The 25,388-nt window shown below is 35.7% G+C and overlaps 3 protein-coding genes across 4 annotated transcripts in view; 2 read left to right on the top strand and 1 right to left on the bottom strand.

Annotated features, from left to right (window-relative positions):
- LOC132705187 (ras-responsive element-binding protein 1-like) overlaps positions 1-25,388 on the top strand; it is a 71,885-nt gene that overhangs the window by 40,022 nt on the left and 6,475 nt on the right.
- Positions 463-8,986, top strand: LOC132705311 (acylphosphatase-1-like). 2 transcript variants are annotated; one of them, XM_060675828.1, is made up of 5 exons: positions 463-625; positions 680-696; positions 746-855; positions 909-1,011; positions 8,798-8,986. In XM_060675828.1, the coding sequence occupies exons 1-5, from the start codon at positions 493-495 to the stop codon at positions 8,861-8,863; spliced, it is 429 nt and encodes a 142-aa protein (XP_060531811.1). In that variant the 5' UTR covers positions 463-492; the 3' UTR covers positions 8,864-8,986. The 2 variants fall into 2 exon arrangements, with proteins under 2 accessions (XP_060531811.1, XP_060531821.1); XM_060675838.1 differs by lacking the exon at positions 8,798-8,986 and adding an exon at positions 2,933-3,057.
- LOC132705240 (receptor tyrosine-protein kinase erbB-4-like) lies at positions 9,242-16,699 on the bottom strand. The gene is given in 6 exon segments (XM_060675720.1): positions 9,242-9,442; positions 11,179-11,331; positions 13,843-14,555; positions 14,996-15,334; positions 15,403-15,557; positions 16,438-16,699. Coding segments are annotated over 6 exon segments (1,812 nt in total). The 5' UTR covers positions 16,689-16,699.

The following is a 25,388-nucleotide window of genomic DNA, read 5'->3' as shown; positions in this document are numbered from 1 at the left end:
ATGACCACCACGTACAAAGAAGAAAAATAACCAATAATTTGCTCAGCTAGCAAAAAACGATTCTGACCGATACCAAAAAAAATCGGCTTCCCCCCGCTTCCACCAAGGACCATCCGGGCCCATCCGGCCTCCATACCGGCGTGAACGGGGAAAAACGACGGGGCCGACGACGATTATCACTTTAAGACGTACACTGAACACTCAGAACACTAAATCCACACCGTGGATACCGATATCAAAATTTTTGGGACGAATACATGGGATTCTTTCGGGAGCGAACAGAGGTTAAACCGCCGCGTGCAATGCTCTACCACAGAATCCTACATAGAAGCAAATAATTTCTCTTACTCTCTTCTGAAAAGGTATTCGGGTAACTGGGAAACGAATCATTTTAGGGTTTCGGTTAATCTAAGAAAAGAAAAATATTCTCACCTCAAAATGCTTGGCCGAATGTTCCTGGCAGTCTTAGCCAATAGCAGTAAAAAAAATAAAATGGTTAATTCCAAATTTTGTTTGTTATTTGTATTTTTGGGATTGAAGTTGTCCGAAAACGAAAAAGTTAGTGACATGAATTCCGACGATAAGTTATTTTCCGTTAAATTCGAAATATACGGTAGAGTTCAAGGTATGTTATATTAACAATTGACTTCCAGATACAACATTCATTTGCACTTTTCAGGAGTATTCTTTAGAAAGGTGAGATGCACATTTCGTGAATGTGTCGTTTAATTTCGCAGTTTTATAGTACACCCAGAGCGAGGCCACAAAACTGGGCGTCAAGGGCTGGTGTAGGAACACAGACCGAGATACAGTTGAAGGCACGTTGGAAGGCAGTAAAAAGCGACTTAACGCGATGTAAGGCTCCAAGAAGGAATAAACACATTTCTTACAATATTCCAATATTTTAGGAAGCACTGGTTGCAAACCAAAGGCAGCCCTAAATCCAGAATTGACAGAGCTGTGTTTCAAGATGAACATGAAATAGAGGGGTTCACTTTTGATGGGTTTACGGTAAAACATTAATTAAAGATTTATTATTAGACAAATGTCATTAGAATATTTATTTTGTGTTTGTTTAACTTCTTAACTCGTTAAAAAAGTAGTTCATAAGTGCAAGGTTTTAAATTTTGATTAAGTACAGGAGTGAGGCTGCTTTTCAGTTTTTCCAATTAAAAACTGTTTTTGTTTTTGAAATAGTGAAATTCCCTGTTATTCTCACCAGTCTATTTTTTTATGGATTGATAAGGTTAAATTTTCGAATAATTTCTTAACATGTATGTAGGAGACTTGAAATAAAATGGTATGGTATTAGTCAAGCAAAGAAGAGAAAGAAAACCATCGTAAGTCCTCGATATTTAAATTTATTTACCTAAATTATAATCATAATATATTCAAACGGAAAATAATAACAATACCTATATTCAAAACGCGAGATGGAAATGTAAAAAATAATGCGAAACGTCAATACTGATCCGCAGCTCGTAAAATATATATACGCCGCGTGGGCATGGCGAATTTCGCTCACCTGAGCGGGGAAGCGGGTCGGCAATCTCTGACGTCATCGCGACGTCCGAGCTGAGTATTTTAGTCGTAACGACGCCGGAGACCCCCGAGACTAGTTTAATAATGTTCTGACTAGTATTTATTTTAAACACTTTTAAAAGTGACGACACAAATTAAAAAACACGACACATTCAGACTTTTGGCAAATTAAAAAAAACGCGAGCGGGAGCGATTTCGGGGAAACGTCAGGCAGCGCCACCTACTGGCTCAAGTGCAACGCAATGCCTATTTTTTGGACGAAAATAAATAGTGCAATGCATAACAAATTAATAACTTTAAAGCTTTACCGATAAAAATTTGGTGGTGAATAGTAGTGGATGTGCAGATCAAAAATAGTTTAATTTTGACATACAGGATACCCAGTTCCAGCTGTGTTGATTATTTCCTTAGTTTTTCTACTTATATAAACCTTAGTTTATCAAGTTCAATCAGAATTAAATATTTTAAGTACTTTTTCATAGAAAAATATCACAAAAATTTGTTCTTAGGGTGACGTTTCCCTACTGCCGCTGCCCCGGAAAATCTCTTACTACAATAATAATAATAAACAAGCAGCTATATTTGTACTACGTCCAAAACACTGGAAAACATCAAATAATATATTTTGTCCATTCTTTTCCTTACTGATAAAATTAAAAAACTATAGTGACAAAAATATGGTGTAAAATATATCTTCAATGAGCTAAAAAAATGATTCCAATCATTGCAAAGAATAACCCCATCAAGAAGTGCCAATGAGAGCAATTTATAAGGGCAATGTGTGTCCCATTAACGTTTAACCGAGACAAGTTCTGCAGAATCATAATTCTTTGTGTCAATAAATGACATTATTAAAAAATCTCTGGGTTTAAGTGCAAATTATAAAGAGACTGGGTCCGCGGAAAACCTGTTTGAAACTAACCCATTTGACCGCTCGATACCTATACAAGGTGTAAATTAAGTAACTAATTTTAAAATAAAAAGGTGTTAAACAAAACATTTTTTTTGTTATATTTTTGTTCAGTAACATGTCAATTAGACGAAATTAGACCTACTCTCAATTTTAAATGCAAAAGGTAAAAGGTTTAATATAAGCTGAAAGTTAATATTTCAGTTTCTTGTCATTAATAAACCCAGTATCTCGAGTTTCGTCTAATTGCCTTTTTACTGAACAAGAAATATAAAAAAAACAAATAAGATAGTTTTTTTTGACGCTCTGTACTTAATTAACACTCTGTATAGGTGCAGACAGTTTAGGTCCACCAACAAATATTGAACTGAATCCTCTTTGCGGCTTCTGAATGTTGTTTATCTATGTTGCGACGCGGTACAAATATACGCGACTCGCTCGTATTAATAATATCACCGTCATTTGCCCGTCGTCCGTTAGATGGACTAACTGTCGACTTGTTTCGCGCCTATGCTCGATGAGGACGGCGACGAACCGATAGAGTTGGGAAACGCGCGAGCCGTGACGAAAGTGCATGCGACTGGCGTCGGCGACATGGATTCGGAACGACCGTCTAACATTACTTGCTGAACTTTCTCCACGTCCTGCTTCTCCAAAGACTCGGTCGAATGCACGCGCCCGCCCACGTCGGCAACGAACTTGTCCGAGTCGTCGCGAATTTGTCGGCAAATCTGCGGGTAGCGCGTGCGTATCGTGTCTACGACGTCGAGCAGGTTCTTCGAGTCCATCGCGAGCACGTGGGCCGCCCCCAACATGCCCCTGAAACACCGACATAGTCTACCGGGTGTCTCATGGTTGATGAAACTTAAAACTTTTTGGGAAAACGAGAGGTAGGAATAAATTACACAAGCAGGATATGCCAATAAGGCCTGTAGTATCTTTTGTAACAGCACCATCAGTTAAATTCTCAACAAGATTAATAAAAATTGTAGAATATCATATTGCCTTTAAACCTAGATTCGTTCAAACTAATTAACAGGGTTAAAGACATTAAAACAACTGCTAAGGCAATTCTAGTTTCATTTGACGTCCAAGATCTATTTCCTTTTGACGTTACGTTGACGTAAAGAGGGTGGGCGCTTTATTACGGGCCTTTGCTCAGGAATTACTGATATTAGAAAAAAAAAGTTTATACAAAAGTTTTATGGTTTAAATTATATTTTAAAATTATTTATTTTTTATATATACAGGGTGTCCGATAAGTGCTGGACCGACATTAGTAAAATTTAATTAATAAAAAAAAAGAACGATATGCTTTTTTAAAATTCTTTAAAATAATTAGGTGTCAGTAGTTCGAAAACCATTAAATTTAGGTATAGGACATGTATATACCAAATATAGGTATTTTGACGCACTTTGAGAAAAAAAAAATCAAAAACATGGGCGTCTCATTAAAGAAAATAAATACTGCAATTTGAATTTAAAAAAAGAGTCCCTTAATTTAAGACACACTGTATAATTTTAAAATGCCTAGTCATCGCAGCTTGTTAGAAGGAAGTCTTCTAAAATTGTGTTTAAAATTTGAACAAGTTATCATTACTGACACCCGTGGAAGACCATATTTACTCAGAACATAATTTTGCCTACAAAAATGTATAATCTCAATTTCTGTCTAAACTACACAAAATTTGAATAATTAGTTTCTATAAAAGTGTACCTTTATTTTTGGCAAGGATTATAAAAATATCAAAATAAATGGGGTTTTCCTTTTAAAATTTTAAAACTAATGTCGGTGCAGCACCTATGTACATATAAAAAACCTTGTATATATAAAAAATAAATAATTTTAAAATTTAATTTAAACCATAAAACTTAACTTTTTTTTCCTAAAATCAGTAGTCCATGAGAAAAAGTACAGGCCTCTACCAAAGTGCCCACCCTGTACGTAACACACATAACAGATAATCTCACTCCAAGACAAGTCCACCCTATCATAAAACACGAATTGCTAGATAGTTTAATAGTTTCTTTAAATCAAAATTATTTTGACTTTAATGGTCGATCTTATATTGCTAAAGAACGTTTAATTATCGAACCCACATAGTCCACTACTTACAGAAATTTTCATGGACAATGTGGAAAATATCATTAACGAACATAAAAAGGTGTATAAAAATAAAACTTAGGATTCTAAATATGCCATTAATTTAAATTCAGAAATTCGCAAGTTTGACGATAATTTTGATATTTGATATTTCAATCAAAAAGCGAAAAACTAAATTTGTTGGAATCTATGGAGACTAATAAAATGAGATATTCGAATCTATTACTTAATGACCAATTAGATTTAAATGCGTCTCCGTTGTTAAATTTAAATTTGTAGGAGTACACCAGTAATTAAAAATATTGTGATGGTGGTGCTTAAGTGTCAATCATATTAAAATTGCAACCATTTATGCTGTATTTTGGTGGCCACATTGAAAACGCAACTGCTTCTGTTAGAATCTATACAATGGAGTATCCTGTATTAGAACGGAAAGATGTTAGTGTTTTATCTGTATTATTGTTTTTCAATACTTTAATATATTTCACTCATATGACTATGAGAATTAATCATTATTGACATTTAAAATATAATGTTGCCGTTTTAACAGTAAATTTTTTTGTTGCTAAAAGAAGCAATACTAGTATTTAATAATATATGAAATATTCCCAGAGACGGTGACATTATTTTGTGTGTTACACCCTTATTGGATTATCTTTTGTTGCAATAAAAGAGATGTCATTTCATTTAGTTTCCTAAAGAAAATTAATTTTATTTGTAGTGATGTCGCAAAACGCCCTTTAGCTGCGATACATGCAATCGAAATCAGGGCAGCGCTTGTCAACGACTCCCACAAAATACGTTCAGCCATTCAAAACTTGTTGACATTTATGTCCGAAAAATTTCGGAGGCCACTTTCTTTTCAAGACAGAGCAAAAACTATTCCATGAAAAAGGGTCGAATGTACCCCAACTTTAAAACGGTGTTGTTCATTTTGGTTATCTGTGATATACGGTCATTTCTCAAAAAATGGACTTTAGAAGAATGTGATTGGTCCCATAGCAGGTATTCCAGAAATTTAGATATAATTTCCAGAATTTGCTCTTCGCAGTTTTAGTCATAAGTTTCTTCAACCACGCTCTTTGCGACAATTACTTTTCACGATAGGACAAAAGTAATCATTTTACTGTATTACACAAATAATTAAAATAATTAGATTTTGTTAGAAAACTGATTTTATTTCGAAACGCTTACCATTTAGGTATAGGAACATAATTCATCAATTGAAAGTGCTTTTATCTACTATCCTATTTTAAAATAAACGTGGTATTCCATCCGTACTTTTCGCCGATTTTGTGTAAGACGATTTGTAAACATTGTGCATATTGCAGGAGGCATTATTCGACACTCTACAGAGTACCATACCCAGGATACTGATAATCTCTAGCCAAGATTTCAGATTTCTAAATACTCAAGTATCTGAGCAATAAGAACTTTAACTTAACGAACAATATAATTAATTAATATCTTGAAAACTGATTGAAAAAATATCATGCAGCAATAGCAGAGCGGAAATTTAAACATTGAAAAAATGAATATTATAGTTCGCTGGAGGAGAGTCAAAAACTTATCGTGACCAAAGTTTTGGTAGTTTTGAGTAGTTTTCTGGTTAGTTCTATAACCTTCGTCCTCAGATGTAAAAAAAAGAATTCTGATTTACTGTTAATCTGATATCTTGACATTCTATAAGTAACCGAACGAATTTTTTTCTATTAAATTTACCAAGTAAATTCCAATTCTTCTTACATTCTTTGTAAGCGAAGGGCCACCGAGACGTAAATTAAAAATCAAACAAACATAGCTACCCGCCAAGAAAAGCACAGTCTGACAGATTCAATAAACAACTCGAAGCGGTTTTAGAATGCACTTAAAAATCTTAATATACATTGCAAAAAACAGCCAAATAAAATACCGGACGAGTTACACAAATCCATAACTTTAAATAAACATTTTTTAAAATCCAATTCAAATGAGGGAACATATTGACTGATTTTGCACTTTACCAACGTGTCAATCTGCTCTCTTAAGTATAACTGACGATATCATTAATGCACCCTAATTCGATTAAATTAATTAAAAACTATTTAGAGAGAGTTCAGTATGTAGAGACAAATGTTGGTGTGTCACCGATAACTAAACAAGTTCAGTTATGTACCACAGGAGTCAACAATTTTGGGCCCTTTATTATTTTCAATTTACACATGTGATATTAATAGCTGCATTAAACAATTCAAAGTGCATCTATATGCGGATGCTCAACTTTATATTAACGAGGACTTAATAAGAACTCATATCACCCTTACCCACGCAAAATGGTTGCTTTTTATGCTTTTATCCACAGACTACTTAATATCCCAGTTTTGGTTAGTTTTGGTTTTGGTAAATATCGCTCAACTTTATATTAACGAGGACTTAAATAATCTGGTGTTTTTTGCTGTTAATAAATGCAACAAAATCAAAATTTTTGGTTATTCGGAAAACATAATGATAGATTGTGTCAAAACATTAAAATTAAAATCGGTGACGATGATGTTCCATATTCCAATCAGAGCAAGAATCTTGAGCCAATTTTTGATTCTGAGTTAAGATTTAAATATCAAGTCAAAAATGTATCCAAATCCTTTTTCTAGGAGTGACAAGATCAAACTGACAGATTCACTTGTTCTTAGTCATTTTAATTTTGCCGATGCTCGCTTAGTGTACAACCACAGAATACAGCGCGTCCAGAAAGCATGCCTTCGATTCATTTATGGCATTTGCCGTAGAGAACCTGTCACTTTTAAATTAAAGGAAACAAAATGGAGAAGGCCAGAACTTTACACGCATGTGTTGTTTCATAAAATTGTGGCCAACTTACTCCACATTGCCTTAAACTCCTTTATATCTCTTTGGTTCACTCTAGACTGGAATATGCATCCGTGATATCTTTGGCTTCAATATCTATAATGGGTATCAGATCAACTATAGTATTATAGCTAAGGCCTTCAATATTGGTACTCTTAAAACCAGAAGATCTCAGAGTGATTTAGTTTTTTTCTTTAAGATTCTGACTGGTTGCTATTATTGTCCAGCTCTTTTACATAGCATACAATTTAACGCATATTACAGGAGCTATGGTAGCTCAATGTTCCGTATAGCTTACCTTCGTGCAAATTATAGATTTTATTCACCCCTTACTAGAATGCTTAAAGCGTGCAACTGTTTAAAGCTTGATCCTTTTCAAAATAAATAAGAACTAAAAGTTCAGATTTTCACGAAATTATATATTTTGACATGACAATTGTTTCGACAACACCGTGTCTTTATCAAATGTATATTTGATAAAGACATAAAGACAATTGTTTCGACAACACCGTGTCTTTATCAAATGTATATTTGATAAAGACATAAAGACACGGTGTTGTCGAAACAATTGTCATGTCAAAATATATAATTTCGTGAAAATCTGAACTTTTAGTTCTTACTTATTTTGATAAATGGATTTTTATCAAGTAAAAGTCACCTCAGTTCTGATTTCTAGTTTTTATACTGCAGTCTTACTCTCTTTGTCTTTAATGAATGTAAAAGTTTTGTAAATTAGTTAAACCGTAAATAAATAAATAAATAAATAAAAATTATAACTACAGATCGGCCACAGTATATAACAAATAAAATTCGATATCGTACAGATGTACACACTCTTAATTTAAGATTTCCCTACTACATATCCCCTCCGCCCCATAGCACAGTCTACTATGAAAGGTGTTTCACTTATAATATTTATATTTTATCTAAACATATTTCACGCAATTTAAAAACATTATCAGTGGGCGCATTAAAATATCAATATAAACAGTTTCTTTGAAGTTAATATTATATGAGTGACTTTTTTGTTTTTTTATATAGAGTGGACTCTTTTTCTACATATTTTCCTTCCTTTTCGTACAGTGTTCTTTTTGCAGAGGATCTAAAACTTTAGTGTAATTGGCATTGTCAACATTAATAGACATTATATGTATACCTTGGTTTCTCAACTAGAATCTTTTTTAAATTGAATTTCGGCCTCCTTTAGATTTAGATGCTGATTATGTAAATTCTTACAGCAAATAAATTATTATTATTATTATTTCGTGTCTAATCTATCTACTATCTACCTTATTTTGGTTTTGTAAAAATAAGACAACATAAGCATTGGTTTTTCGATGTAAAAAAAATGCAAAAATATTTTATATATCATCTTACTTTCTATATTCCGCATCCAGAGTCGTTCGACTGTACTGGTGAGCGAGTTTCATCGCACCAACCAACTCAGCCATATCTTTGGATAGCACCTTGTGCGCCATCTCGACCTCTCTCTGCGCGGCGCACGGGAACGCCCCAACTATGTCGTCGACGCTGGCCAGAAGCGACCGCAACTCTAGTCCCACCTTCTTCACCAAGTCGAGGTACTGGTCTGCGTGTGATTGCTGCACACCCTGCGACAGCGACATGACAGCCCTCACTACGTCTGTCGTGCACTCGTACACCCGATCGTGGGTTCTATCCGGTATGGCTGTCACGTGATGAACATCCTTGAAATCAAAATAACGATGAGCTTATAAAGCGATAGTTTGGATGGAAAAATAAGCAATTTGGTACCTTGGATCTTTCAGAGTCGCTGCCGAAATCGGATCCGCTCTGCTGTCCGCTTAATGTCATCGTGTTTGTCAACGAGCCCACAGGCGAATGGCTTTTGCTGCTCGAGAGCGAGGCGGTGCCGCTCTGTTGCCCGCGGCAACGCCCACCACGCCGTCCCCGGACCGCTGGTGCTCGGAGCAATTCGACGGGCTCGCGGGAAGGGATGACTGATGAGTGTTTTCTAGGCACGAGATCGTTTCGTTGAGAGGGCCAACAACGGTCAATTTTTTCTGCAATGGAAGCAGTGTTTTATTATTACTATTATTTATTGTTTATATTTCTACAACAAGAAATCCGTATCAGACATTACATAAGCCTAAAGAAAATAAAATAGTAAACTAATAGGGATCTATCAGTAAGTATTTTCTAATAGTTTTATTTTTACTCATTTCTTAGAAACGCGCGGGTCTTTAATATAATATCATAAAAAAGGCAAGACGTTTTGAGCCACGAGAGTCCAAATTGTTTAAAACAGTAATAAATATATTTATTATATTGATATAGAGAGCATTATACATCTGACAAGTGAGTAGAAGGTGGGAAATTATTTCAAATTGTTTAGTGTTACATACGTACATATATACGTAAGTACGCGCAGCCCTTATAGGAGAATTTCAAAAAAACGTTATTACTCAATCTTAGTTGTGCGATAATTATTAAAATGGACATTGGCAATTTAAATAGCTGGGTGGTAGATCAGAGGGTGCAAACCTGAGTAAAAATTCGTGTACTGTGAACCGGCTGTAATGTTGACATCTCACCACAACACAATTCACAAAACAGCTCTCTAATCTGAGATGCCCAGTTGAATTTGGTGTGCTTTGATTGATCGAGATAGCTCGGGAGACGACCTTGGTCCATTCTTTACAGTTTCATAAGAAAACTGTGGCAAGTTTTAAAGGTTTGGTAAATTAAGTGTGTGTGTGTGAAGTTGATTTAGGGAGTATCATCAAATCATCTTTTTTCAAAGTTGGTCTCTACTAGCTCAAGTATGTCGGTATAACGTATGCGTCGAACTGGAAGACATCCGGAAAAATTATTTAAGATGGTTGTTTGGTATATTTTTTAAATTGCGTCCCAAGAGGAAAGCCTACTCTTTCTCAGCATCGACAATGCGGTCCTCGCTGCCTCACTTGCTTTCGAAACTGTTGTGCCTGCCATTTCCCTTAACAAAGAGAAAGACGAGAATGTCACAGCAACGTAATTAACCGTTTTGACCACATCTAACCATGAATCACCCAAGAAAAGCTTTGACTTAGTTGCAGAAGGGGAGTTACTAAAGCGCATAACTTTAGTTTTTTTGGTATTGATTGCAACAGAATTTTCGTTGGCGTACTTGGCCAGACAAGTCAACATTTTCTGTAATTGGCTCTGTGATTCAGCTAATAAAACGACAGCGTGTGCGTAGGCCAGTAAGTTGAGCCTATGCAACTTCAATCCATTGAAGAAAAGTAGTCAATATTAGCAAGACCAAGGGAAAAAGGTAGAGGGCTAAGCAATGCGGCCAGAAGGACACCCTCAGTGATATCCAACATTTTAGTGAAGTCATCCTCGGCCTTAATTTTAACTGTCGCCACTTCTTAAAGGGTAGATTATTTAAAAATTCGTACGGTTTAAGATCCATGCCAGGTTTACATTGTTTTAAAATTGTTTTGATATCATCGACAGTTACACTAGAATCAAGTAAAGGATCTGAAGCGTCGAAGAAATGTGTGTAATCTATGACACGAAACAAGTATGTCGAACAGAGAAAAGCCTCCCACTCGTAAACGGTTGAATTGTTTTTGTTATCATGATTATTAAACCAGAATTCGCGTTGATTTTCCGTTTTCGATAGAGTAGAGATAAGAGAGTTTTCATATAAGCCCTTTTTAGTCAAAATTAAGGTGCGACAGTGTTTTTTTGCTTTTAAGATAAAGTCGTTCTAAACGACGAGAAACGTTGAAACCCGTGCGCTAACCCTTACCAAATTCGTTTTCGATTCGGCGAGCCACCTAGAGTCTTCTTCGGATTCAAGCTGTTGCTGCCGTAGCCTCTGCTCGAGCACCTGGTGACTGAAGTGGCTCGACGGTTGGTACTGGAGATTTTCGAGCAGCTGATCGCCGTAGAGGGAAGCCGGCTGTGGAGTATAGTTACGTCAGACGATGGGTGGAACTTTCGAATTGAAGTTGACGCGGCAAAGTATCACTTTCTGCTGAACTAATACTTATTATTATTTCTTACTTTAAAAAGTTTATTGTTAATTAATACTCTTTTAATGGCAATTTTCGTATTTCGATTTAAAATGATTGTGAATCTAGTTTGAAAGTAACTACAATATCGAGAGCTTTAGTAATAAAAATTTATGCTTAATATACCTAAAAATGTAAATTTAAAATTGAGCGCTTTGGGAATATGTCCAATTAACGGGTTTAGTTATTAAGTTCCAGAGAGTGTTTCAAGTAAAATATTCATATTTTCCCTTTTTATATCTTATTTTGGTTAGTTAAAATTAATTAAAAACCCCTTTAAACCTTGAAAAAGCAACTGGCAGACAAAAGACTTTAAGTAATTATTTACAGTAAATTCATTACATTTAGTGGTCGCTTGGGTGATTTTTGCCACGCCCACGCAAAGTAATCACGCAACGCAAAAATACGGGAGAGGCGGATAAAGGGAAAAAACTTATAGCTACTGTGGATTGCAACGCATTCGCCAAAAAAGTCTATCAAAAACTGTCACGTGCACCAACAGAAAAACCAAACGCAAACAAAGAAAAAAAAGAAAAGTGACGGAGGGGCATCCAAACTACTACGCAAGTGGTCCTGTCGTCGTAGTCGCGCAATACACAAGCCTAGAGAGCTGATCTAAAAAAATTCTAAAGTGTAGCTAACACAATACCAAAATTTCAAAAAAAGGGGCTCCAAACTCTTCTATTAAAACATGAAAAAAAAAAGCAAAAAGTTTAAAACAATTTAGGACACTGGTATGTGGCAGTTAAGAAAAATCCACACAATTGTTAGAAATAAAATCATCAGAAAAAATAAAATTAAAAAAAATATACTGACCACTTGATTTCTATATATTGAACTAGTCGTCTGAAATTTAATTTTGTTTTTATTTAGTGACAGATAATTCTTTTATCATAAAAAACGAGCATTATATTCATTGGTTTGGGAATTACAACTTTTTAATGAAAAACAATGTTAACAACTTTTAAGAATAAATTATTGTCAATTAATTTTTAATATATCATTCTTAAAAAAAAAAGGTAAGTTACTTGGAAATATCTATTAATATTTGTTTTCATAATGTTTAGGACAACTCTTGTCACAAAAAAACAAAAACTTAAATTACTACAAAATCAGGATTGGAAATTGGAAACACAAAGTAATTGAAAAGACCAATTGTTAGACAAGACCCCCACCCTCCAACACACCGAAGTACCTCGGGCCGGCGTTCGATACGACTTAACCTCAAAATTAAATTCTCCTCGACGATCGACTGCAATTTACCAAACTCGTATTTGAAACCGGCTATTTCTTCCTCCAATCGGCCTTGTCTCTTCTCTATCGCGACAATTTTAAACTGGTTCTTGCAAATATTCAAACGGTGGGTGTTTAAGGTTTCGTTCGTGGTCACCCGAAATTCGGATTCGAATTTGGCTCGATTTTTGGGCTCCCATATCCGGTTCTCGATGTAATCGACCAGGGATTCGTCTTCCGGCCCGTCGCGACCACCACAAGCCGTGCAACAACTTAGCATATTAATATCACCGCTTCGCAGCACTTGATTCACTTACTTTGAACGTTACGTTTGAACTGGCTTGTTATCGTTTTAGATAAGAAAAAATACAATTCGCATATGCAGCTGATAACGTATCGGACAAATGATAAGGACTAGATGCAATCCAAAATTCGAACTTAGTTGTGAAATATGTCTGTAGGCAAATAAAATATTCAGAAGTCCCCTGATGTTTGAAAAACCAATACGTGAATATTGACTGAGGACAAATTTTCTTCGGCAACGACTTTCAGATAACAAAAATTAATAACCAAAGCAATGTAACCCAAAACCACAATCAGTTTATTGAGCGAAAATTAGCCATATTGAGCAATAAACATTCTCAATGATGAAAATCCATAAAACATAAAGCATATTTTTCACTGACTGACGTCATGAACATCTAACTCGATGATTTTACTGAGAGATAATAAAAATCTCTAACATCGACCAATTCCTGGTAACTGGACCTGAAAACACGAGTGAAGAACGATGCAAAAAAGTAAAACAGACACGCGAGCGCGCCCGGCCACACACACACACACACACACACATGAAACTCCCAACAAAGATGCTCAAAAAATAATTTTACTTTATCACTACCAAACCAATTACGCATCAGTATGGTTTTTGAGCCAAATCCACAAAATTCTATCGTCAGAGTAAAAAACAAAACAGCAAATCTCCGACACCCACCCAAAAATAAACGAATAAAACGACGTCACTGTCGATCGACAGCCACTGGGAGATGAGATAAGGTGCCAAAACAAAATGCACGCAAAAGAAAAAAAAACGCTACCGCGCATGCGGCACGAAACCGGCGGGAACGCCCACCAGCCAAGCGTCATGCTGCATGCGTCCACCAAACCTGTTGCTGGTGGGAGGTTGGTGGCTGTACGAAAAACTGCCGCTTGCGCGCGCAGCTCTTGACGTCGTCGCCACCGAAATCATAAATGCACTCCTCGACGTACTGAGGCCTCGCCCCCTCGGTCTCGCCATACTCGTACATGACAGGGTCGGGATGGTAAACCGGGATGAAATCGAAATGACATTCGATTGGGTCGCCACCAAGCAGCGGCGGCGGAGAATTTTTTGACCTCCTCTCCAACGACCCGGCACTAAACGGCAAGGGTGGCCCAGTCTTATCCAGGCTACCTCGCGATCCATAGACCACGCGACCGTTCTTCTCGAGCGAGTTATATTTAGAGGACGGTTGTTTCCGTTCCAAAGATCCCATCAGGGGCGTCGAAGGACCGGTACTCGCCCTGGACGGTGTCCTCTCCACGGTATTTTTTTTTGTTTCAGTGGGTGGCACCTCGGGATCTAACTTCTGGAGGTTTTGGATCGGGATCGGGCAGGTTTTGAGGACGGGTTCCGGGACGCGATCTTTGCGCTCGAAATCTACCGCTACCGTGTTAAATACCGATGCGGGAACGGTGTACATGGCCGGCGTCACGCCCCTGTTTTCGTTCTCGCGCATCAGATGCGCGAGCACCTCGGGATTCTGCGCGATGATGTACGTCTGCGGCACCGGGTCCGACGCAGCGTCCAGCGAAGACGACAGCAACGACGCGTCGAGCGCTGCCGAAATGAGAAAAATCTAATAACCGAACGAGTTTTCGCGTCTTCAGATAAATTCAAGCAAATTTTTCTATAAGACCAATAGAATGGTCCACCAGATAATTAAACGGCTAACAAATAAATTAATTAATCACAACCTAGACAGTTTTTGACATGTTAACGGGAATTACTTGGAGCATGACCACATGACACGTTTATTTTATTCACTAAAGACAAATTAATCAACCAAAAATTTAAAGAACTAAATCCAAGACATTTCCCAAAATTTTGAAAAAATACATGTAGTCCCTTTTTTCATTATGTAATAATGTTCTTAAGCGAAAACTAACCAAAACTCACAAAAAATTTGATTACCAACGTCTCAAATAAGTCAGCTTTAAAATAACAAAATATGAATAAAAAAAAATTAGGAATAGACGTTTTCGATTTATTTCACAAACCTTGCATGGGATGCCTGCTAGGCTTCGGCGGGGGGCAACACTCATCTGCGGGTCCCCACGACATCGCCGCCGCCCTCCTCGTCTCCCGCCGCGAGCACTCTTGCTGCGCCCGCTTCTCCTCCACCAGGATCTCCTGCAAAATCTCCTTGATGTCCTTGAAACTTGGCCGTTTGCTCGGCTCGTACGCCCAACACTGCGACATCAGCGAGTAGAGGCGGGGCGGGCAATCTGGCGGCAACGCCAGTCGCTCCCCGTTCTCGATCTTTCCGATCACGTCGTTGTTCTTCACGCCTTGGAATGGTTTTACGCCTAACATTAAGATTTCCCACATGCACACACCTGAGGACAGAGAAAAGAGACACAATTGTGGGAACATGTCTCTCACAGACTAGACGTCAAGCCCTTACTGAACATCCACACATCGCTGGCGGTCGTGAACCGCCTAAAGTTGATACTCTCCGGGCTCATCCATTTGATGGGCAGTTTACCCTTAGAGGCCTTGTAGTAACTCTGGTCCTCGCCCATCTACCGTGACAGACCGAAATCAGCGAGTTTGACGCATCTAGAATTGAATCACTTGTATATATGCGTCCCAATTGAAAAATAAACCGCCTAGCATTATTTAATTCAGTCTGATTCCACCTTTTTCGCAAAAATGATATCCATGTTGCGGAAAAATCTATAAAAACATAAGAAATCTTCAGGTCTTGCTTGTGGAACGTAACATTTACTGACTTGGCAACACTGCGGCGCGCTTGGAATGTAATGTGGGAAGGGGGAAACTGCACAGGGTGGGTGTAATTGACAATGACTTTTTTATTTATGATACCGAGAAAACATTTTTTGGGGCACTTTTTTGTATCAAGTGCAGTAGCGTATATAGATTTTTTCTATATTCTTCGTTATCCCATTAATAGTTTTTAAAAATGCCTGTTTTGAGCCGTTTTCAATTATATGTTGATTTCTGTAATCAAAAATGACATAGATATAAGGCATTTCTTATACGTAGGCTCAAGGTTTAGGAAAGGGCTATTTATAACTTAACTTAATTTAACTTTTTTGAGAGTTTTTATGGTTTTATACCATTTTATAAAACCATTGGTGTTACAAGTTTTATAAGACGTTCGACAAATACCAAAACACTTTTAAGTTTGATAATATATATAATCTTTGGTGTAGGTTGCTTCAGAGTTTTTAACATGCTTTTTAAAGGATTCTTAAAAACCTTATTACAAAACTTTTTTTTTGTAACTTGCTCCGTGAAACTAGATATTTCAAGAAAAATAAACACACTCCTTTCAAGGACAAATAAACAACTGAAAATTGACTGACATTTCATATAATTTTATAGCGTTTATACATTAATTTTAATAAACAAACAAAAAAATTTATAAAAACCGGAAAATGCACACATGCATACATACTCAAAAAAAGCGACTCACCTATCGGAACTAACCAGAACGTTCCTAGCGGCGATATCCCTATGTACATACTTCTTAGATTCTAAGTAGCTCAAAGCGGTAGACAGCTGGAATGCGTACAGCAACAATGTGGCGAGGTCCAAGATGTGCTTATTATTTTGCAGATACGCCCTTAGTTCGCCCAGCTTGGCTAGCTCCATGATGATCCATACGGGCGAGTCGGAACACACTCCTATCAGCTTTATGATGTGGGGGTGATCGAATTTCTGCATGATATCTAATGAAACCGAAACATATGACGTTTTCTAAATTCTACGACTGTTCCGGACAAACTCTTAACTTTCAATTCAAAGGCTTATGTTAGTAAAACATAAAATATCAGTAATTTAGCAGAAAAAATGAAATGGTAGCAAATGAACGAATGTTCAAATGACCGAAAATCTTCCGTCGATGCAGTAGAGGCAATCGAATGAAGATGTAGAACTGAAAGACTTGACTAGAGTTCTGGGAGCAAGCGAGTGACCTAGATATTCATTTGGTTATACAGTTTGGCACAAAAGCTTGGCACGAGCCATTTTTGTCGCAAGGTCCTGTATGAAAGCATATTAACCAATTTGTTGGACCTACCCTTCATTAGAAAGTATTTTATAGGTAGGTACCTCTACCTTTATATAAGTTAATAAGAACCACCAAGAAATATTAAATAACAATATATATATATATATATATATATATATATATATATATATATATATATATATGATGACACTATATTCCGGGATATCATCCGTTCGCTCGTTGAACTCCGACTGGAATCCTGCATCCGACTGGAATCCTGCAGACGTTTCGCCAAAATCTCACTTGGCATCTTCAATGCTCGCGCTCCGAAAACACTTCGAACACTATATATATATATATATATAGGGTTTTTTTGGTCCTTTTTTAGTGAAATTAAAATAAGTTTCCGTTACTTGTAAAACATTTTATTTTTTGTGACGTTTCGGCCTTTAACCTTAAGCCAAAAATCAACGGTTCACTATATAGTTGTTTGGTAATTTACAGTTTTACAACATTCACAACAGACATATCGAATATGTAAATCGACAAGCCACATTGATAAGACGACGAACCAAAACAATTGTTTTGGTTAGTTTTGGTTGAAACTTATTTTAATTTCACTAAAAAAGGACCAAAAAAAAAACAAGAACTATTTCTTAAGAATATATAAGTCAAAAGGATCCAAGAACTCACAAACTAGAAAATATATATATATATATATATATATATATATATATATATATATATATATATATATATATATATATATATATATATATATATATATATATATATATATAATCAAAGTGACCTTTCTTGGTAATTTTTGAAATCTTAAATAAATATATTTGACGTTTATTAAAAAAAATACTGGTAACTGCTAATAAGGTGTATAAAGGTAGAGGTTACCTTTGACACAAAAATAAAAAATGTTATTATTATAGGCTTTTACTTGGACAAGACACTGTGGATTGTACATCAAATACAAGGAAATGTCGATGGAAAAAAATTATTATATTAAGTTTTGGGAATAGTTATTAAAATTTTTGTTTCATTTCATCCATCTGAACAGTTTTACATCATAAAAGAGAACAATCAGTACAAATATTTTTTGCTACACCGATGCAATAACAAAAGATTTGGTACGGCCATTAGGGACATTTCTGGGGCCGTGAGTCCAGAAGCCAGGTCCACGATATGCTGCAGATTTAAAGTATTTTTGTAGCACCATAAGTCTATTTTTATGTGATTCTCATGTGGCTATGGGAAACGCCCCATCTTATTTGTAAAGCAGCCTAAGGGTAGGGACCCATAAATGTGTATTACCCCAAGACTCACTCGCAACTGGCTAGGACAAATTCCACAATGAATTCAGTCAGCTTTATTCCCATCATCCTTACCTATTTTGTTTTGTCATTCATAAATTTGATTTGAAAGATGTCAACTTTTACCTTAGCCGGTGGCTGTAATAAAAAATATTCTTTTGAATGTATCTTTAAAACAAGCACCCTTTTCCTAATTCGTATTCGGATTATACCTATCTAGTATACCATTTGAGCGTCTGCTACATCGAGATCCCTCGCGAGACGAGACGCACCGAGACTTTCCGAAACGGAACCGAACGCCGCTCGGGATTTTCGGTCATGTGAACATTCGATCATTTGTGGTGTTCCCCAAAAAAAAAATGGTTCAGAAAAATGTAAGGGTGTTAAGATATCGTGAACTGGTTATTGAAAAAAAAAAGGTTAAAAACTCGCAAATCCGTCTTATAAATTGATCTAAAATCGATTTATTTCAATACCGAGCGTAAGACACTGCCAGAGGTTACTGTAATACTATTTATAAATTTTCTCTATTTCTGTTGCATCGGTTGTTGATGAATCGAACTTGCTGATGTTTCGTCAATCATCCTGTTGGCTTCTTCAGAGCTTATGAACTGATTGGCGGAACGTCAGCAAGTTCGATTCATCATATTCATAATTAGTATATATACTCTTTTGGGTTTTGACGTACCTTCTCCAAAAAAGTTTAAGTTTCGAAAAAAGCTTCTTACGAGTATTTACTGTTATTTATACCAATGTAGCGTCGAAATCGCTTGTCATTAGATCCAAAACATATTGTGAAACTTCTGTATGAATATTTAATAAGTAGGAATAGAGGAAACTTTAAAAGAAAACTACATCCTTACAAAAACGCTATTACGCGTGACTTGTTGAGTATAAGCAAAATACATAGTGATTGTCAATCCATGGAATGTAGTAAATAAGATATGATGAGAATGAAAATATATCCACTCTATTAAAACCAGGTTGGTTCTACTTTGGATAATCTGAAATGGAAGGTAGAGGATTGAGCAGTCGTCTATGTCTTACAATATCGACTGGTCAGCTGTTATTATTGAAGTCGACAATTTATTTCGATACTTGCCACGACTGCTTTGAGACAAACCACACATTTGTCAAGGAGCGCTGTTTATCTTCATTGGTTTGCGACTATCTTCATCAAAAGCTTGAGGTGATCGTGGAAAGTGAGTTTTGACAGAAGAATTGTTAAGTCAAAAAAGTAAATATATATTGCAAGAGCGTTTTAAATAACGAAGTGACGTCCCGTTCCTATTGTGCGGGAATTAAACAGCCTGCGCGGTAGCAAACCAATCTAAATGATGAATGGGGCCGATTTTTGATGAGATCACGTCGGTTCCCGACCCGTACAAAAGGCCCGTTGGTACAGATTGTTAACGATGGGGGAGTTAGGGGGTTTGCTTTCACGCCGGATACTTATTGACTTTCGACTGCGCGAGGGCGATGAAAAGGCCCATGCGAAAAAGAGCATCTGATGTATTTTCACGCTCCTAATAAGGCGTAATAAGACTTTTTGGCATTTGAGTGGTTGGTAGGTGCGAGGGGAAGTGTTGAATAGGCCGCCGGTTATATTCGGATATTGACTAGCAGCTCGGCTGTCAAATTGCTTTGCTTATGGGAGACAAGAGGTCCGGAATAATTTTTATTTTTTAATTTTCTTACGGTGTTTACATCCGCGCTCATACTTCGCTTTAAGATGATTCTAGATTTTTAGTCAAACATGGTAATCATGTAATCATGATATATCACCCATGTTTCCGTTATATCCGACGAGATCACTTGCTATTAGATGTTTAATCAGTAGTGAATTCATTAAGCAAGAAGTTTGATAAGAATCATAAATACTTACAAACCCGCCAGTATCCTCGATAAAGGATACTATTAACGGTTTAAAACCTTTGGATAAAGTGAACAGGAAGGTAGAAGAAGATGATAGATATTTTTACAAAATAGGATTTAAATGCCGCAAAATAGACAAAAAATAAATGGTAATGGAATGTCAGAGATCATACATCCGATAACAGGTCTATAATTTACCTTGATGAAATTTGATTCGATACACATGGCCTGATGGAAAAATGAGGCAAATTTTACTATAGAAATAGACTGCTAGTGATAGTAATTGTTGTATTTCTCTTGTCCTTTTATATACCCAAGCGAGACAGAATTATATTTCAAATCAAAACATGCTTATATTTTTGAAACAAAGTATATATCACTATATTATACGCCACCCAGGCCCATCAGATTTGGGGTAAATTTGATCTATAGTTTTTGGTAAATTTCTTATCAACGCAGCTTTAAAAATATTTTCACCGTACTTAAAAAATGTTTTAGTTAATTAATTAAAATTAATTAAATTAAAAAAACTACAGCAATATTTCAATTATAAAAAAAAACAATTTTCTTCTTCTTAAGGATGGGTTGATTCCAGTAAACATTTGTGGCTACAAGTACAATCAAGTATCAGAGCATAAATTTAATTAGAAATGTAATTAATAATATACCTGTTGAGATCTGGAAAAATGCGCTGCAGCACATTTTAAAAATATAAGATTTTTAGATTTGCATACAAAACATCATAGAAACCATTGTAATTAATCTTAATAGCGACTCTGAGAGAGAGACAGAATTATATTTCAAATCAAAACATGCTTATATTTTTTAAACAAAGTATATATCACTATATTATACGCCACCCAGGCCCATCAGATTTGGAATTTGATCTATAGTTTTTGGTAAATTTCTTATCAACGCAGCTTTAAAAATATTTTCACCGTACTTAAAAAATGTTTTAGTTAATTAATTAAAATTAATTAAATTAAAAAAACTACAGCAATATTTCAATTATAAAAAAAAACAATTTTCTTCTTCTTAAGGATGGGTTGATTCCAGTAAACATTTGTGGCTACAAGTACAATCAAGTATCAGAGCATAAATTTAATTAGAAATGTAATTAATAATATACCTGTTGAGATCTGGAAAAATGCGCTGCAGCACATTTTAAAAATAGTTATTCTTTTACCTCTTTTTGATGGCGCGTTTGTTTTACACTTATCAGTTGACTCAACCCAACCCTTTTCCGGGGTATCATAAGTGTCGAATCAGGTTTCATCCAAGTAAATAATTGGCCTTTGTTGTTCTCTGTAAATCCTGATTTTTTCTAGATATTCCAGTCGCCATTTCCGAATTCTAAAAGATTCCATTAAAACTTGCCTTTTGTCAATTCTTTTAAATCTAAAACCCCTGTGTTGAATACACTTCCATAAGGTAGTTCTGCCACATTTAACACCGGTTTTATCTTTTTCAAGCTTCCTAATTAAGATATCTAATGTAGGCTCGCTTTGTTCCTCTTATAACTGGTAAATTTTACATCGTATTATATCTTGATCACTTTCATCTACACTCGAGAAAACGTCAGCATCGCTTCTTTTTTTTCCTCGCTTAAATGGGATTATTCACAATTTTCCATACAGTTGATGTTGGAATTTTCGTCAATATAGCCGTTTCTTCTCAAGATGCTTGCTTGCTGGCATCACGTTCAATGAGAGTCAAATAAATATTGTTTATACCGTCCTTAGTCTCAATAGAATAGTGTTTTCTACATTTGGGCGGGAGCATCTCCCGAGATACACTAGACTCGCACATATTTTGCATAATTCGGACACGATTCAACACACGCTGTATTACAGACGAAATAAGAATGATTACTAATAAACAAACTAAGTAGTATACCAAACCAAAGAGTATTAAACACAGAAACTTTGAGTAATAATCTTGTTGCATTGTATGTTAATGACCACCCTTGGATAATCCCATTCAAAAGCAATTGGTCACTTTCTTATATCTATGAACAGACCTTACCTGAACCTAATCAAAATGTTCCCTGCGGCAGGCTTGGAGGTTAAGCGTGTGCTCTGACACGTTCGTCTTTACAAATTTTTGTTGGGCGTTTAACAGCAAGGAATTGACAAAAAAAGAGCATTGTGCATTTTGTTTCATTTTCTGTAGTGCTCCTGCTGACCACTATGAAACTTTTGCAAAAAAAATGCACGCTGTATAAAGAGCCTTTCAAATGTGCATTCAACCTAACATCAAAGTCATGTCAAACTTTGGCGATATAAAAATTTGTACAAGCGATTTACAATTATATTTTCCAGGTATTTCGCGCACCCTGTATGATAAAGATAAAAATTGCTGCCTAAACGAAATTTCTCAATTTTTTACGGTTTTTCATTTAATAATGAAGCCATTTAAAAGTTAATTTTTAGTGACTTAGTTCTTTGCATACAATCGACATACTCTGTACAGGGTGGTCCAAATTCGAGGGGCCCCTATGGCTTTAAGCATTTGCAGCATAGTTAGCCCAAAACTAATATGCATGTGACGGGCTCGACTTTCGAGAGAAGTCGAAAACTTAAAACCGCATCGTGATATGTCAAAGCGTTTCCAAGCTAAAAGTAAAAAGCTAAAGCTAAAAATCTGCGCTTCTAAAAACCCGTTATAACTTTTTTATTTGTAAAGATAGAGATTTTTATTAAAAACCTTTTTTGAAGATTTTTTAAGGGCAAATCTACCTATTTCACCAATTTTGTCTTAAAGCCTTTAGTTCAAGAGATATAACACAAAGTTACATTTTTTTAAAATGGAATGCCCCATTTTTTTTTAATTAGTTTTCTAATAATATGAAAGAAGGCAACCTAGCTCAAAAATATTTTTAAAGTTAAAACGTCATCTACAAGAATACGGATCCTTTACAAAATCGAGGCTTTGGACGTATGGAAGACCAGCCAGAGTTAGAGAGTTGAAAGAACTAACGGAATACTAGAAGTTAAAGTGCGAGGTTACTGTGTCCCCTCGTGTCGTAGCCAACTTCATTTTGTATGACAAAAAAAAAACAATAAAATTTGATCTACATATTTAGGCTGCGTACGGCGCCTACTATGGTAAATATCAAAAATTGCAAACATCAACTATTTAATAAAAGTAGGTGTGTGGCACATCGTTCGACAGGAAATTTTATTATAAAACTGATTTTTCAGAAAAATTGGGGGTATCCCAACTAAAGAAATATAACTTTGTGTGATATCTCGGGAACTAAAGGCTCTAAGAAAAAAAAATACAATTAAAAAAGTTATAGAGGGCCTTTAAAATCGCACATTTTTGAGGATCACTCTGAAACTCAAAAACGACTTAACATATCACGATACGGTTTTAAGCTTTCGACTTCTCTCGAAAGTCGAGCCCGTCACATGCATATTAGTTTTGGGCTAACTATGCTGCAAATGCTAAAAGCCAAGAGGCCCCTTAATTGGCTTCATTATTAGTTAAATGAAAAACCGTAAAAAATTCAGAAATTTCGTTTAGGCGGCAATTTTTATCATACAAGGTGCGCGAAATACCTGAAAAATATAATTGGAAATCGCTAGTACAAATTTTTATATCGCCAAAGTTTGGGCTAACCATGCTGCTGTAACTATGCAGCCATAAAGGCCCCTCGAATTTGGACCACCCTGTACATAATCGAAAAAATCACCAAAATAAAAGTTTTAGTTCCAGCTCTCTAGCGTTTAATGGTCTAATAATATTTCCGATCAGGTGAATGGTTTTCGATAAAAAAAATCCGGGGCCCAAAATAACTCAAAAAAAGTTATTTTTTTAAATACCTCTTATGAAAGCCAGGTTTTGTAACATAGACCTTTCTGTGAAATTTCAAGTCGAAACATGCAAATTTTGGACAGATCTTTGATTTAGTGCGGCTCATCCAACACACCCTGTATAATGTGCAAAAACCATATTAACAAAAGTTGATACGGCCTATATAGACAAATGGAAGAAACCGCCAATCGAATCATTCCCCAAGATGGAACTAAATTTTCAATTTTTTGCCCATAATTGGCACACCCGGTAGATATTTCTGATATAGCCCATAGTCTCGTGTCGATACCTTGAACTTTCAAATAGTCACTTTAAAATCGGAAAAGAACAGGTGGTTATGCGATTCGACAGCGAGCGGAGAACAGTAAATAACACAAAATATGAAAACTCAATTTTTCGGCAACTCTCTGCAACATCCGAGATATGAAATTTTGTACTTTCGAAAAATTCCATTTAATCGATTTTTTAAAAGTAACAAAGTCTTTTTTCCAAAAAAAGTTCCATTTTATCAACCAAAATAATGTGTTCAACATATAAACATTAAAAGCCAGTAAACTAATAAAACAAAATATACTTTTCAACAACGCATGTGCATAGCAACTCACCGTTTACTATTTTTTGTGTTCTATCTGAACCGAACGCGCCCTGTATATACTTTAGCGCGACGAGACACGAAAACAAGGGGATTTATCTCGTGTTGATGGAGCGCAACTTGCCAAAACACAACCGCAGGCAGGTTGCACTTCCTTTGTTGATAAAATGTTATCGCAGTTGAGAAAAATCTTCGATAACGACATGCACGGTGGGTAGGTGCAGTATATGCTGCGGATATCAAGGTTGCGTCATTGGAGAATGTAGTGCTCGGGTTTTTGTAATGAATGGAAAGGCAATTCCAGTGCATATACTAAACCAGTAACTTTTAAAAGTAGCTCTAAATAATAATATAAAAAACAGTTATGAGTAGCCTAAACTTACAAAAAATATAAAAAAAAATAATGCAAAACTTCTATAAAAAAATGATAAAATAGAAAAAATGTGTTGTACACTTTTGGTAGGCAGGACTGCATAGAGCAAAACTCTAGAGACACAACACTTTGAAGATTCAATTATTGTACAGGAAAATGCTGATCATACAAAAACCAGAAAATAGAAACACTTTGACAGCTAATGAAATATAGTTTGCACTTTCGCAACTTACAAATAAATCGAGATCTTTTAATGTATGAAAATTGAAAATTAATAACGATGCTACTAGTGCTTATTCATTCAACATCAAATATTAAATATATTTAGTATTTATTTATGTAATATTTAGTGATGCAGCATTAGATTTAGAGTAAAATGACATCCTGTACTGTGGGCTAAACAATGAGTAGTCTCAGAGGTATAGTTAAT

This window comes from Cylas formicarius, unplaced genomic scaffold (assembly GCF_029955315.1).
Source record: "Cylas formicarius isolate icCylForm1 unplaced genomic scaffold, icCylForm1.1 PGA_scaffold_10__41_contigs__length_53128322, whole genome shotgun sequence".
Taxonomy (NCBI): domain Eukaryota; kingdom Metazoa; phylum Arthropoda; class Insecta; order Coleoptera; family Brentidae; genus Cylas; species Cylas formicarius.
Note: the sequence above shows the minus strand (reverse complement) of the source record. Positions and strands in the feature narration are given on the sequence as shown.

What these genes read in the sequence shown, in the direction of transcription:
- LOC132705311 (XM_060675828.1), top strand. Translation starts at nt 493, where the DNA reads ATGGTTAATTCCAAATTTTGTTTGTTATTTGTATTTTTGGGATTGAAG. An exon ending in AAAAAGCGACTTAACGCGAT is followed by an intron (nt 856 to 908) that starts GTAAGGCTCCAA and finishes CCAATATTTTAG; the next exon opens with GAAGCACTGGTTGCAAACCA. An exon ending in TCACTTTTGATGGGTTTACG is followed by an intron (nt 1,012 to 8,797) that starts GTAAAACATTAA and finishes TTCCGCATCCAG; the next exon opens with AGTCGTTCGACTGTACTGGT.